General features: G+C 31.0%; 2 protein-coding genes across 2 annotated transcripts; both read left to right on the plus strand.

Moving 5' to 3' along the window:
• Positions 1-213: 213 nt before the first annotated feature.
• Positions 214-2,271, plus strand: LOC107884141. The gene is made up of 2 exons (XM_016805664.1): positions 214-1,313; positions 1,464-2,271. The coding sequence occupies exons 1-2, from the start codon at positions 214-216 to the stop codon at positions 2,269-2,271; spliced, it is 1,908 nt and encodes a 635-aa protein (XP_016661153.1).
• Positions 2,272-5,805: 3,534 nt separating this feature from the next.
• Positions 5,806-8,870, plus strand: LOC100568657. Its single transcript, XM_003240523.4, has 5 exons — positions 5,806-5,944; positions 6,332-6,406; positions 7,918-8,006; positions 8,159-8,208; positions 8,607-8,870. Exons 1-5 carry the CDS (start codon positions 5,870-5,872, stop codon positions 8,741-8,743), a joined length of 426 nt encoding a protein of 141 aa, XP_003240571.1. The 5' UTR covers positions 5,806-5,869; the 3' UTR covers positions 8,744-8,870.
• The last annotated feature ends 7,458 nt before the right edge of the window (positions 8,871-16,328 follow it).

Raw genomic sequence — 16,328 nt, forward strand, 5'->3', positions numbered from 1 at the left:
GAATCATCTAATACCATTGATAATAGTACTTCTGTATTAGATTCATCTGATACCATTGATAATAATTTATCTGAATGTGAGCAAAATCAAATAAATAGTTCACTGATGATTAACTTAAACAATTTAAATACATCTTATAAAAATATTATTACTAAGAGTGTTTTACAATTTATCACCAATTTATATAAAAAACCTACCGTAACTGAGACTCTAATGCAGGAAATAGTAGATGGAATATCAGATTTATTTTCTAGTGGTATTGTTTCATTTTTAAAAAACATGGTTATGCCTCATTTAAAGGAGTGCAGTATTTCTGAAAAAAATGAAATAGATTATTTATTTGATACTTTGGCTAATCCTTTTTTCAATTTCAAAACTGAATATCAGAGATTTAAATTTTTTGAGGATAATAATTTGTTTTTTAAACCCAAAACAATAGTGATAGGTCACACAATTGAAAAAAAAAATATTTCTGGCATAGATCGACAAATAATGGTACCAGTTCAAGGACATTTGCTATCAATGAAACAAAATCTTAGACTATTGTTTGAATTTCCTGGGGTTTTCGAAGCAGCCTTTAAATATACTGAAGCTTCTACCAACCAAAATCAAATACTTTCATCATTTCTAAATGGTACTACTTGGAAGTCTATCAAACATAAATTTAGTAATAAAATTGTTTTTCCTATATTCTTGTATTATGATGATGTTGAAATAGGAAACCCTTTAGGATCGCACTCTGGTATACATAAAATGGGCTGTGTATATTATACAATTCCTGCTTTTCCCCCAGAATATTTATCAACATTAGATAATATATTTGCTGCATTCTTATTTCACTCTTCAGATCTGGGAAATTCAAAATTCAATAATAAAACTATGTTCGCTTCTCTGATTAATGATTTAATTGATTTACAAGAAAATGGAATTACTATTACAGTTAATTCAAATATTATTCAGGTGTATTTTGTTCTTGGACTAGTCTTGGGTGACAATTTGGGTCTTAATTCTATATTAGGCTTTGTGTCAAGTTTTTCAGCCAATTATTGTTGTAGAATTTGTCGCTCCCATAAAACAAGCGCTCAAAAGATGCTTTTAGAATGTACAGAATCACTTAGAAGTGAAGAAAACTATATGCTAGATGTCCTTCAGGAAAATGTATCTGAAACAGGTGTAAATGAACTTTGTGTATTTAATGCTATTCCTAATTATCATGTAATAATTAATAGTGTATGCGATTTTATGCATGATGTAACAGAGGGAGTTGCTCGTTATGATATGGCTGTTATAATCACACAATTAATAAATGATAAGTATATTACATTAGAAACATTAAATAATCGCATAATATTATTTGAATATGGAGTTTCAGAAATCAAAAATTCACCTCCACCAATTAACCAAAATCATTTAAATAAAGGATATATAACTATGTCATCTTCTGAAATGTTGTGTCTTGTTAGGTATTTTACATTAATTGTTGGCGAACTAGTTCCTATAGAAACCCCTGTTTGGCAATTGTATATAGCGTTGCGAAAAATTGTTGATATTTGCTGTGCAAAAACAATTCAATCCGAATGTTCTCATTTATTGGATCAAATAGTGGCTGAACATAATAGACTTTATTTGTTATTATCTGGAAGTAATCTTAAACCTAAATTTCACATGTTAACCCATTATGGGAGACTTTTAATTAAAAATGGACCATTAATATTGACTTCTTGTATTAGATTTGAAGCCAAGCATAAGATATTAAAAGCTTTTGCAAATTCAATTCCTTGTAGAATCAACCTTGGTCACACTCTAGCAAATAAAATTCAACTGCAAATGGCAAGTCGATATTTGACTATGTCTGGTTTAGGGCCAGCTTTAAAAATGAGCAAAAGTTTTATAATTGCTCCAACTGTAGAATTGTCATCAATTTTTTTAAATAAAATTCCTACAGAGTTGAAAGTATATGTATCATGGTTGGATTATAAAGGAATATTATACCAACCTGGTATGGTATTAGTATTAGAAGTCAATTTAGATAATTGCATTTTTGGAGAAATAGTAAAAATATTTATTGGTGAATTAAAAATTCCTTATTTCATATATAAGCAAATAATAACTGTAGGTTTTGATAGTCATTATTATGCATATCAAGTAGAATTAAATTCTCAATTTGAATTTGGTGGTTGTTACTTAACAGATTTACCTGATCCTACACCTACAATCATTAGAACTTTAGGAAATGGAATTAATTTTGTTTCATTAAGATATGCATTATGATGTATATAACTTATGTAGCTGATTATTATTTGATTATTTAATTATTTTATAATTTATTGTATACATTTTATATTATTATATTTATTTAATTTATGTAAATGAATTATGTATTTTTGTGACATTAAATAAAACATAATTATACCCAAACGGAGAGTTAAATCATTTACCTTTTAGATCTTATGAACAATGAATGTATATGCATAAGTGTAAGGACATGCTAGTGCAGTGGTGTAATTAAGGGGGTGGTATCCACCCCACCCAAAAGAAAACCAAATACCTATTCCAAATAATATAAAAATTATGTTTAGCTTAACTAACAATTTATATCATAAATATGCTTTAACCCTCCCAGAAAAAATTTGGATCTACGCCACTATGCAAGTTTTTGTAGGTACACTTGCAAATAATAGATACCATAACCAACATTTTATTTCCATGTTCTCTATAATATATTGTTTGTATGGTATTTTGTATTTATTATGTAAGTACTCTAAATTATATAAAAAATCATGACGGTGTAGCACAATAGTACAAAAAACTATATGCATCAGTATCTAATAGGTAAGTTTCATTGACATTTAATGAAGTGAATATTCATTTTGAACTGTGTTATTTCTACAAAATTCTAATAAATTACTCTGAACACATATGGAGTCAATATAACTAAGAAATGTATGTTATATCAAATTTATTAACATTTAATGGAGTGAATATAACTATTGAAATGTGTTAATTCCACAAATTGCTGAAAAATTACAATTATTACAAATGGAGTTAATATGACTTAGAAATATTTGTTAAAATTAATTTATTTTATACATATTATTTTGACAATAGTGGAATTAGAATAACCTATTATTGGTGTTGTTTTTACATTTGTTATAATTATCATTATGATTAATTACACAGTTATTTCAAATACTGTTGTTGTTGTATCTACCCCTTAATAGAGTTTGAGTGTACAAATCAAGCATTTACAAGAAATTCAATGTCTTAACAATAAATTATAGTTGAATCAACTACAATTTATCTCTGAGCGAAAAACGACGTGCAAATGTGTACTACATTAACACGTTGGTGTGTTGAAACGACTACACTTTTCTATGTGTGTAGTTTTATTATAATACCTATTACATACCTATTATTGATGTGTGAATTATATGTTTATATCCATTACCTATATTAATTTTAATATTACACGCACGTATTATAAAGAATAAAGCGATATAATGTTATACAACGATAATGATGATGATATTCATAATATTAAAGTTGTGTCCGTGTATGATCTAAATATACACGTATACACATTACACACGCCTCATTCACTCAGGTCCTTCGATTTCTATCGGGCGAACGTGCGTCCGTCGTTATAATAGCATATCATTATTGGTATAGTCATACCTATAGGTACTTATTAGGTATAAGCTGCGTGCAACTGGTTCGGCCCCGAAATCCGTCAAAATATGTATTGTTGTTATTATTAAATTATAACAGCTAATAAATGGTATGCAGCAGGTGCGCTTTGGTTATAATACAATTTTAGTTCATCGAGGCCGCTTGTATATTGAGTATTTTACGAATTTCCATTGAGGGTTCTCCAATAACGATTTACGTTTTTAGAGACTAAAGGGATGCAAACGCATCTCTTCGATTCTTTTCCAAGGGTACGTTCTACGAGTGAGGGGGTTAGTTGGGAAGACGCCTTTCTAATTTAATTGATACCCAAGGGCTGCAGTATCTCTATTGGGTGTCGTATCTTATAATACTGTCTTTTGGTCAAAGATCTGATGATATGTTATGATCCTTCAGCCCAACTAAGAGTTGTAAAGAATTTTCGATTGAATTGTGACAATATTTCTGAGGGCAAGTCGTTGCGTTTTTTTAAAAAAATTTTAATTTTAAAAAGTTAAAGGTATTTTTAAAATGTTCACATTTTTTCTATTCCTAAACTATATTAAAATTAATGTCATATTGGGTATAACGGAAAATACGCAACTGCCAGCCCTTCAGAAATATTTTCACAATTCAATTTTATAATAAGTATTTTTACTCTAGAACCAAAGTTCAGCGAGTTTTACTTAGACTGCGAAATGCGTTTTGTCTATGTCGTACGCGTGTGTAATACTGTAGGTCTTATTGCGGGCGTGACGTCCTCTTAATTCCATTTGGATAGGATTATAGGTAGTAAAAGAAAATAAAAACTCTAAAGCACAAACCAACAGTTCGGCAAAACAATTCATTAGCACAGTATATGGCAACAACGTTAGTATAGCGTCAAGTATAAAAAATATTGTCCACCTACCTATATATGGTTATACTTAAATATCATCGTTTACACAATTTTATCACGAAGACTAAATATCTCAGGCGTGCATTTCCTTTAAAACCGTACATAATGGGGCCCGTGTTCTATCACCTGTGATGGTATTAGACAGTATATAATATGTTAATGGTCTACGGAAGTTTGGCCGTGTAGTGATTTCCGTTTTATGGATATAAATTATGTATAAATATTATAATATCATAGAAATATAAAATAACAAAAATTATCACGAGCATACCATACATAAATGCACGTAGAGAACTCGAGCCTAAATGGTAGCGGTCATACTATTATGTATTAGCGTACGGATCGGAGTCCGTGAGTCGTCGTAAGGCAACCGCTTATTATAATCGGATCGCGTCCGACAGGTGCCGACAGATTTTCCGGTAGGACGCAGTGCACTGCAATATATCCCGTTGATATATATTTATTATTAGTAGTTTTTAATATCATCAACATCGTCGTCTTCGTCATAATTGTCGGCGTTTTGCGATGGCGCCGCGCGCACACGAGTATAATGTTATATTATTATAATACATGATATCGTACACCTAGGTGCGGGACCCGGAGGCGATCGCCTCGATGTCTCTCGCGTGGAGTGAATTAATATTTTAATAGTATTACCCTGGTAGTGGACCGTATACGTATATGGATCGTGTAGGTAGGTATATATATAATACGACGGTACATTGGTAGAAATCGTTATTATATTATTATAGTCGTTTTGACTGTTGCCAAAGGGTAGGCTGCCCCGTTGATATGCGTCCCCGATCGCGCGCTATACAATTTATAAACGTGTTATTATTGTGTCCGTTGTTCGTCGGATATTGTGTAAACAGGTTGACAAGTAAGACCCGCGCAAAAGTAAATACAAGATAATAGGTATAGGTAGGTACTACTAATCAACTGTTTGTTTATTTATTGTTTTAAATGAGCAAGACGAAATAAGTGTTTGATGGCTTACGTGACCTGCGTCTTCGTTAGACGTTATGCGCTTAGGGTTAATACATACCTATTTTATTTCAAATATTTCAGAAAAAAGGGAAGAATATATTACGGTATTTTTAAAATTGATATTCGATAATATATTAGGTAGGTACGATTGACCGTAACTATAACAGTAGATGAGATTAAAATGCTTAGCTACGTCGATAAGGAATACAACGTTTTTGTACACATCTCCCAATTATTAGTCATTAATTGGAGTTGAATCAAAAATTAAAGCAAGACATATTATTTTTTAAATATGTTAATTTTATAAACAAAAAAATAATGATAAGTTATGAGTTAAAACTTCGGACAGATTTGATCACAAAGTATACGCTCATGATAGCAGCCGGATACCTGGTATAACTGTATATATAATCATACTATTTTGTTCTATACAATATATCATAATATTAGCGCAGTCATATCTTCTCCTCGACCGTCTGCAAAGTTACCCCTCCCCCCCACCGGTCACCGCCAATCAATATTTTGCAAATAAATGGTTTTTAAAATTCGCAAACTTCTACTCCAAAAGTGAAGATTTTTAAAAACAGGGAGGGGCAGCTTCACAGACGTACACCTATAAATAGTAACATATTATTAATGATTTCTTTTTACCGCGACCACGGATGTGTTCATCGGCCGCATGTTATTAAACATTACATTGTAGGTTCTCGTACGCAGTACTATTGCGTATAATATGATATACCACACTGAACAGATGTATTTTTGATAATTTTACACCAGGTGTTGACGATGTTTCAATGTATTAATCAGATGAACTACATTGGATCCATTTACGCCATCGGAGCAATAATAACAGTAATAATTATTTGTCACTCGCTTTACGTAATAACACTTCATATTCTATCCGTTGTATTTTATTTCAAAGATATTTTAAATATTTAAATATGATTATGACATACAAATTACAATTAATATGTAGACCGTTTGAACTGGAATTACTCTCATATACCCGGTAAAATACGATTGGAAACTCAAAACGGTACAATTGAGAATGGCATTTTTGGTAACACGATTGAGAACGCTCGATATTTTATTTTTTTTCCAACGTTGTCAGATTTAATCGAATGATAATTTGAGTACGATATATATTAAAATAATCCGGCAATATAATATTATGTTAATTGTTATTAAAATTCTAATTGAAACTCAAGCAGAAACAATTTTGAAAATAGCTACGATAGTTAGAGTCAAGGTACTAAGATTAATATGTCCATGTCCTATGGCAATATAGGTAAGTAGATTGGGAGGCTTAGATGATCTGAAAATGTTAGTAATTACTATTGATCTATCAATATAAATTATTTGTAAAAATTATTTAAGTATAACGAATATTACATACATCTTATATTACATTATATGGTTTATATTTTGGAAAATCATATTTAAGGATTATTATCATTAGTATAAATATTTTAATAACTCAGAAACTACTTATAAGAATTTTGATTTAGATACTTCAACATTTTCAAGAGAATCACCCTCTAAATAATTAACAGTAAAAAAATTGGGATTTTCATTTGAAAAATTGAAGTTTGTATAGCCACAGGACATTTCTTGAGTAGTAAAAAATTATCAGGAATTTGAAAATATTATGGTCTTCAGGTATAGGTACTTGAAATCAGAATTTGAATAAAAGTATTTTTAAATAAATAAATATAGTGGTAAGCATTTTTAAAAAATTGTTTTGTATATTACATATTTTTGTAAGTTATACATATTATTTTACATTTTTTATTCATATATTTGTATTACATATTGTAAGGTGCCCATATATTTTTATATGGTTATAATTATTGATTAATGAATTTTTTCAAGAATATTTATTTTATGCGTACAGCCAAATAAATTATATGGTTACGTTGCACGGAAATTCGTACTCAATTTTTTTTTGACGGTGGTAAGTTCTTTGTTAATTTTAAGTGTTCTCAATCGTTAGGCCAAAAAGGTATAATGTTCTCAATGGTTCTATAAGTTATAACCCATATACCTTATTCCCCTACACAATAATGTACTCCAATATTGGCAATATTATACATCATTCTAAGGTTGCAGTGCCCGGCAATGGTATCATCAAAATATTATAATATTATGATTTTGACTGATATATTCCTGATTAATATTTAGTGATAAATTATCACTCTAATAAATATAAATATATAATAATATCTTAAATAAAAATAACTAATATTAAGTAAAAAAAAAATAATAATAATAAAAATATGTAAAATAACGCTTTTATCAATGTATAATACTGTTTAATAATAAAAAAAAATAATTACTAATATGAATATACCTACATTATTTAGAATAGAACAAGTCATATTCATAGAGCAATATTCATAACGGGATTCGGATGCATTATAGACATAATTCATCTTATTTTTCATAGATCTAAGTAAGTTTAACTTAAGTTGATAACGTATATAATATTATAATGTATAGGCATAATCATTGCCAATTGGTAGGATACTAGAATAAATCTAAAATGTATACTTACATCAAAATATATTCATACAGTTATTTTAACACGATAATATAAACGTTTAGATCGAGTTGGGTTTTTGTCAAAGTCATTCAATTTACTATACATCTTTTCGGTAAGTACTAAGTATTAAGTTGCATATCCATATTGTAGACATAATTTAATATAGTAATAGAGCTAAAATAGTATATACTATTAAACTTATATACAAATATACACTTCTTAATGAAAACAGAATTTTAATTATTCCATAATTAAAAAAAAAAGAAACTAGGTACACGAAACTACAAATTATTAATAGCACTTTTTTTTTATTATTGATTTGAAGTAATCTACAATCTATACATGTTCTTAGTATAATAAGTAGGTTTGATAATAGACAAGTAAGAATGATGTGAATAATAAGATTAGGGAAGATACCCAAAGTAGCACGTCTTATATGATATAAATTACATTTATTATTAGTTAGTAGATTTTCGAAATTATTTAAAATTATTTAGTTTCTTATTATAGGTGCCGCATTCGAGATTGTGACTATAGTGTCGTTGCATTGCTACTGGAAATACACCGAAGAAATACAAAAACAACCTGAAAAAACATGGGTTCAACATAAATTGGGGCAAGCATTTTCCATATTTTCCAAAAATTAAGTATACATAACTGAATCAGCATATGACATGTTATAACCGAGTGAAGTGTAGTACAGTGTCGGTCGTCGGACCAGTTATAGCATCACCTGTACAAATATTTATAACTTATAAGTAATATAGATCAATATTATTAGCTGAATTTATGTGTGTAACTTTCATTCGTTTGATTTTAGTATACAGCTAATTGAAGTATCTTATAAACAAAATACACAATTAACAGTATTTTTTTCTTTTAACAATCTATGCTTATATATGGCATAATAATAAAATAATAATATTATGATAATAAAATAATATGTATATGATTATAACATGAATTACATAAAGAGGGAGGCCATCCGGTGATAGAACCTAACATGGTAATTATTATTACTGTTATGGGCCGTTGGCATTCCAAGGTATTATTTTGATTTTTGTCCATCGAAAATGGACAGTTTTAAATAATGAAATGAGATGATTTAATATTTATTTGAATTCGATTATGAACGAAACTAGATACACATATCAGTCAACCTATGATATTAATAATTATATTTGATGATATAATTGTGAATAAAGTAATTTATATATTACTAGCTGATCCCGTGCACTTCGTTTCCCGGCAACCAATAATTATTATTATAATAGCTTCAAAACCTATGGCAACCATTTATAAACAAAAATTTCCATATGAAATATCAAAATCCCTGTTTGAGCACCTCCCGGGGTTGGTCCTCCCCCTTTTTAAATTAGTCTATCCTCTGCTCAGAGGTATAATCTATCTATGTATATAAACATATCTGATCCCGTTCACTTCGTTGCCCATTAAAATTGCCAACTCTATATGAATAATATGTTTTACAGATCACCAATGCAACCATTTATATACAAAACATTCCATCAGAAATCTTAAAATAAAATATAAATGGTTGCCATGGTAACATGGACACACACACTGACACACATACATTCATTTTTATATATATAGATTATAACCTATTTACCCTGCAGTGTGCCAGTGTGCACACTTTAAAACTCGCTCTCCGGTAAAAATGAGTTACGAATAGTCACAAGGTATATAATATAGTCTATCGGCATGATTAATCATAATTATTATTATTGACGTTCAGAGGTAAAACGTGCAAATTAAATAATAATAATAATTTAATTGTCTTGAAATTAATGAGACCCAATTAATTCCAAAATGTTTAGCCATCAGATTGTTGTATTGAAATACCGCTCAATTAACGATTACCTGTACATTGTTCAAGTAAAAACAAAACGTTATATGATTAGTATATTATTATTATTATTATTATAACATTGTGCCTGTATTTATCGAACGCACATGTGCTAATCTATTGTGTTTGTTGGGCGTATGAACGATACATAATTCTCGAACACAATATATCTATATAATGCACATGGTTCACGAAATATAAAAGATTTTTGCCCACACATGTTTACATTGAATGGACGTCCGGTATACTTTCTACGCCACCTCATTGACAATAGACAAATGCGCGACTTAGGCCTGGGTACAGGCAGAGCATGAAGATTCGAAACTGTGCGCTGAAACGTATGCGTAGAAGATATTATTATTCGAACTATGAGTATTTTAAAATTGTAAATTGTTTGTATATTTTAAAATACTCATAACTCGCTTAAAAATTAAAATATAATAAAAAGCTCACGAGGTTGTCTAGATAATAATCTTACCTTTAGATTTTATAAGAGGTCAATTCACTCTAGTTTTTAAGCTAACGGAGCTACACGTGTTCTGCTTTGCGTATATAATTTGCTATATTATGCACTTGTAAGACTGAGACAACACATGCAGGTATCACGTCCTCTTAATATTTGTCACTAAAATATTATAGAAACGTTATAACCTATAAATTACATCAGCGGTAACATGGTAAACATTTATTATTGATCGAGAATGTCATGCGCAGTTTTCGTGAAATATTCACAGTTTTCGCATCAAGAATTTCCGATCACCACGTACATGTAAATACCGTAGACCAGGGTAGCTATGCGTGCCAATGTGCTTATATCTATATATGTAATTACACGTGATCAGGACCGATCACTATTTATAATATTTATTAATTTATTTATGCATGTGAATGGAAATACAATTTCGCTGCCTCTGTAGTATCTAGATACTTCCGCAGGACCTAGGCTCATCGTATATTGTAATCACGTGTCAATACAGCGACTTTATTTTTTTTCCACTTTATTCTTTCTATTCCTCTGCACGAAATGTAAGTACGCACGTTTCTGTGTATAATCATTGCATTATTATAAACGATTAGTTAATTATTTTCGTCCACGCTTTAAGTATATTAAGCATTAACCTATAGACCACACATATATTATCTATATATATATAAAAAAAAATGAATGTATGTCTGTCTGTCTGTGTGTCCATATTACCATGGCAACCAACCCCGGGATGAGATAGAATATTCGTCTGCCTGTGACCTTTGGTTGCCACGGTTACCACGGGTTTTGAAGACATTATAATAATTATTATTGGTTGCCGGGCAACGTAGTGCACGGGAACATTTGGTACAGAGATAGATTAGACCTCTGGGCAGAAGATATATTTAAAAAAGAGAGAGGACCAACCCCGGGAGGTGCTCAAACGGGGATTTTGAGATTTACTATGGACATTTTTGTTTATAAATGGTTGCCACGGGTTTCAACTTTTAAAGTTATATAATATAATAATATATTATTCGATGCATTTTTAATGGGCAACGAAGTGCACGGGATCAGCTAGTAATGTATAATATCACAATCGAGCTGATTATAATATTACGACTGACTGCGCACACACACTTGTGGCTGTGATATGCACCTCTATATAGGTGCGCGCAAGCGTGATCACCCGCGACCGCGTCGGGGTGGAGGAAAAACCAAGACTCGACGGATGACGGATGCTGCGGAAATGACTAGGTCGTTGGAACTTGAAAATAATATATTATAATTCGGTGTGCAGGGCGTGTTGTCATCGGTTATAAAAAAAAAGAAGAAAGCCTCATTCGTCTGAGAAAAACCACAATTAATCGAGACGCGTTTGTCCCGGAGGCTCGTTTGCATCTTCACTATACGTGTACTTACATCTTCGTGTTGTTACCTACTCGTAGAGTCGTCGGCGAGAAATCCAATAATAATATAAATATATGTGTGTGTGTGTGTGTGTGTGTATTTTCATCAAGCGATATGTGTACGACAAGACGCGTAGTCGCTATATTGATTTATTAATTTATTTTAATTCGTAAATAGGTATACCTACTCACATAATATATAATACGTGATAGTAATATTATAATAATGTATAGCGACTAGCGAGCCTTATGATATTTCTCGCGCGGATAGCCGAAAAGAAAGATATTAAACGCGCCTATATATTACACGAGTATAAAATTAATTATTACAAATCCCATGCGAGTAATATTATAATATTTTGACGATCGCGCGTCTTGCTTATATATTTATTCGAAATAAATAATAATTGAATTCCGATGGTAAACACGCGTTCGTGCCACCCCTCCCCCGGCAAACTATAAAAATATCACGTTTACACAAACACGTCGATATCGAAATATTAGATATTGGCTTACCTACTCATATCGCATCATCTATGCTACATCGCGGTATTGCATTTTTTGTTGGTACTCTTCTTACTTTTTAATATTTCATATTTCAAAATCACTCGTCAAACTGGTGATGGTAATATAATAATGTAACCGCGTGCTCGTACGATTACGATGTTCATCAGCTCATATAATGACTCATGGAAGACTTGCCACAGCCCCACGGGCTCTGATGTAGGTATATTAATTGTTTGTTGTTACTTATTACTTATTAGTTATTTGTGTACGTACCAATGCAATTCGCAATTATTAATAATTATTATTATTTTATACTGGTGGATCGAAGTAAATTAAGTACGATGTATTGTTAATTGTTATGATCGGGTTAATTGGTTTCTGGTTAGTACCAATACGTTTTTGGTTCATCAATATGTTTCGAGTATACTTATCTAATGGGTATTTTTTATTACACCTAATATGGAGAAATACAAGTATAACCTATTTATGATGCCGCCTAGACGTATCGTGGCTAGTTAAACTATAATATATATTGTTGCATATTCAGCATTTACATTATATACTAAACGTTTATATTAACAATAATAATCATAAGTATCATATTACGATCGGTGGGGATTGTCCATCGGTCATTAGCAAGTAGACAATTTTATATGTACGTCAGTTCGATTTATACTTTTCATAATAAAAGACTATAATATACGTTTATGTTATTATTCATATTAACAATACACAACAAATTGGCGACGAAGATAAACATTTTTAAACTCATCTCATATTAAATTAAAATATTTATAAAATGGGTGAGGATAACAAAAATATTACTCAATTCCATAATATAATAGGTTCACCAGGAACATTTGAATCTGGAAACGACATAACAATATTTGAATCAAGACTTACAAATTTTTTCATTGCAAACGGAATAAGTAACGAAGTCCAGAAGAGAGCTATACTACTATCTTCAATTAGTGAGGAAGTTCACAAAATATTATTCAGTTTATGCGTTCCAGCAAAACCAGACGTTCAGACATACGACACACTATTAGGTTTGTTAAACAATTATTACAAGCCAGTGAAATCGTACTTCGCATCAAGATATGCATTCTACAACGCAAAGCAGAGACCAGACGAAACTGTAGCTGAATGGGGAGCAAGAGTAAAGAACCTAGCATCAAAATGTAATTTTTCAACGGAATTACAAATTGTAATCCGTGACATTTTTGTTGTTGGTATGAACGCGGGACCAATTCAAGATCGATTACTAGAGGAAGATGCCTCAAAAATAAGCATCACATATTCGCAACTTATGGAAATTTCTGCTGCAAAAGAATCTACAATCAACAATAAAACCGGATGGATAAAGGAAGAAGCTGACTTCAAATATCAAAAACAAAGTCAGCAAGCAAAATCAGCCAAGCAGTCAATCACGGAAAAAATCAAAATGTGGAACATGCGGTCGATCAAACCACACACAAAAAGAATGCCGATACAAGGACTACAGTTGTAATATTTGCAATATCAAAGGTCATTTGGCTCCTATGTGTAAAAGTAAGAACAATAAACCAAAGTATGATAACCGCTCACACAATAAATTTTTATCCGAAAATTCTGGTAATAACACGAATGAAAATATTCATGATGACGCAATCGCGTACAATTTATCTGACACTTTTTTTAATATGATTGAAAATAACTTTCAAAATAAAGTAAAACCGTACATAATCAATTTATTAATTGAAAATAAAGATTTAAAATTTGAAATAGATACGGGGGCTGTGCATAGTGTAATGTCAAAACAATTATATGATACAAGTTTTAATAATTTAACTTTATTACCAAACGATATTTCACTACGCGATTACGTCGGAAATGATATAAGCCCAATAGGAAAATTAATAGTAAATGCTAAATATTTGAAAAAGTCTTTTAAAATGTGCATTTACGTAATAAAAAACGGAGGACCGCCATTAATTGGTAGAAATGATTTAAAAATAATAAACTATTCTCCCATTTATAACACTATAAATGTAAACGAAAATATAGAGAATATATTAAAAAATTTCGAGCATTTATTCAAAAATGAAATCGGCACCTTTAATAAATACCAAATATCGCTAAACATTAAAAAGGGGGCAATACCCAAGTTTTTCAAGCCAAGGTCAATTCCTTTAGCACTAAAATCTAAGGTAGAGTCGGAAATTGATCGTTTAATAGATAATAATATTTTAACTCCTGTGAACTATAGCGAATGGGCCACTCCAATTGTTCCAATTCTTAAGCCCGACGGTACAGTTAGAATTTGTGGTGATTTCAAAATTACAATCAACCCCGTATTGGAAGGAACTGAGTATCCCTTACCAAAAATAGAACATCTTTATGCGAATATAAGTGGCTCAAAATATTTTTCTAAAATAGATCTCAAAGATGCATATCAACAAATGGTAATTAAAGAGAGTGATCGCAAATACACTACAATAAATACTCACAAAGGCCTATTCAGTTATACTCGAAATCCGTTCGGAATAAAAAGCTCAGCTGGGGAATTCCAAAAAGCCATGGAAATATCAACCACAGGCTTAGAAAGGATTGGTATATTTCAAGATGACATAATAGTTGCGGGAAAAACGGTAGAAGAACACAACAATAGATTAAAAAAATTACTTAACGTTTTATCCGAAGTTGGTTTAAGGTTAAACAAAACAAATGTAGTTTTCTCAAAAATTCAATTGAATATTTAGGTCATAAAATCGATGAGCATGGCTTGCACACCTTAACTAAACACATAAATGCAATACAATCGGCCCTGGTTCCAGAAAATAAAACTATGTTAAAATCATTTTTAGGTTTAGTAACATATTACATTAAATTTGTTCCAAGAGCAGCAGACATTCTTAAACCGTTATACTCATTACTAAGACAAGAAAAAAAATGGCTATGGTCACCAGAATGTGATCAAGCATATAATAACATAAAAAAAATGCTTATCTCAAGTCCTGTGTTAGCACATTATGACCAAAAACTTCCCATAAAACTCACGGTCGATTCTTCGTCATACGCACTAGGTGCAATCATATCGCACACTTATCCTGACCACTCAGAAAGACCAATTGCATATGCATCACGAGTATTGTCAAACAGTGAATGCAAATTTCCACAAATCGAAAAAGAAGGTCTAGCCATAATTTTTGGTGTTCAAAAATTTTACGATTATTTATACGGTAGAAAATTTACATTAGTTACTGATCACAAACCGTTAATCCACATATTTGGAGAAAAAAAAGGAATACCAATTTATGCGGCAAATCACTTACAACGTTGGGCATACGTTCTTTCTTCATTCGATTTTGAAATTAAGTATATTAAATCAGAAGGAAATACTGCTGACTTTTTATCACGCATTAAAACAAACCAATGCAACAATAATATTAATGAATATGATGACGCTCACATCAATTTTATTCACGAACAGTCACCATTTCCGCTAGATTGGCACAAAATTAAAATTGAAACGAAAAGAGATCCAATTACCTCTAGAGTATTACACGCTACAAAAACAGGTTCATGGAGTAATGACTTTTCAATAAATTCCGAATTAAACTCGTATAATACACGCAAAATAGAAATTACTGCTGAACAAGATTGTTTATTTTGGGGCTATAGAGTAATCATACCAACCAAATTCCGTAAGTCAATTCTAACTGAACTGCATTCTTGTCATATTGGCATGTCGAGTATGAAAAAGCATTGCGCGTTCGTATTTCTGGTGGCCTAGTATAGATAAAAGAAATTGAGGATATGGCCCGAAACTGCAATGAATGCATAAATGCGAGACCTAATCCTCCTAAGTCAGTACTAACTCCGTGGAAATGGCCACAAAGACAATGGACGAGAGTGCATTGCGATTTCTTAGGTCCGTACAAAAACAAAACATTCCTAATTATTGTCGATGCAACCACAAAGTGCTAGAAGTTTTCAAGTAA

The sequence above is a fragment of the Acyrthosiphon pisum genome, chromosome A3, assembly GCF_005508785.2.
Source record: "Acyrthosiphon pisum isolate AL4f chromosome A3, pea_aphid_22Mar2018_4r6ur, whole genome shotgun sequence".
In the NCBI taxonomy this organism is placed as follows: domain Eukaryota; kingdom Metazoa; phylum Arthropoda; class Insecta; order Hemiptera; family Aphididae; genus Acyrthosiphon; species Acyrthosiphon pisum.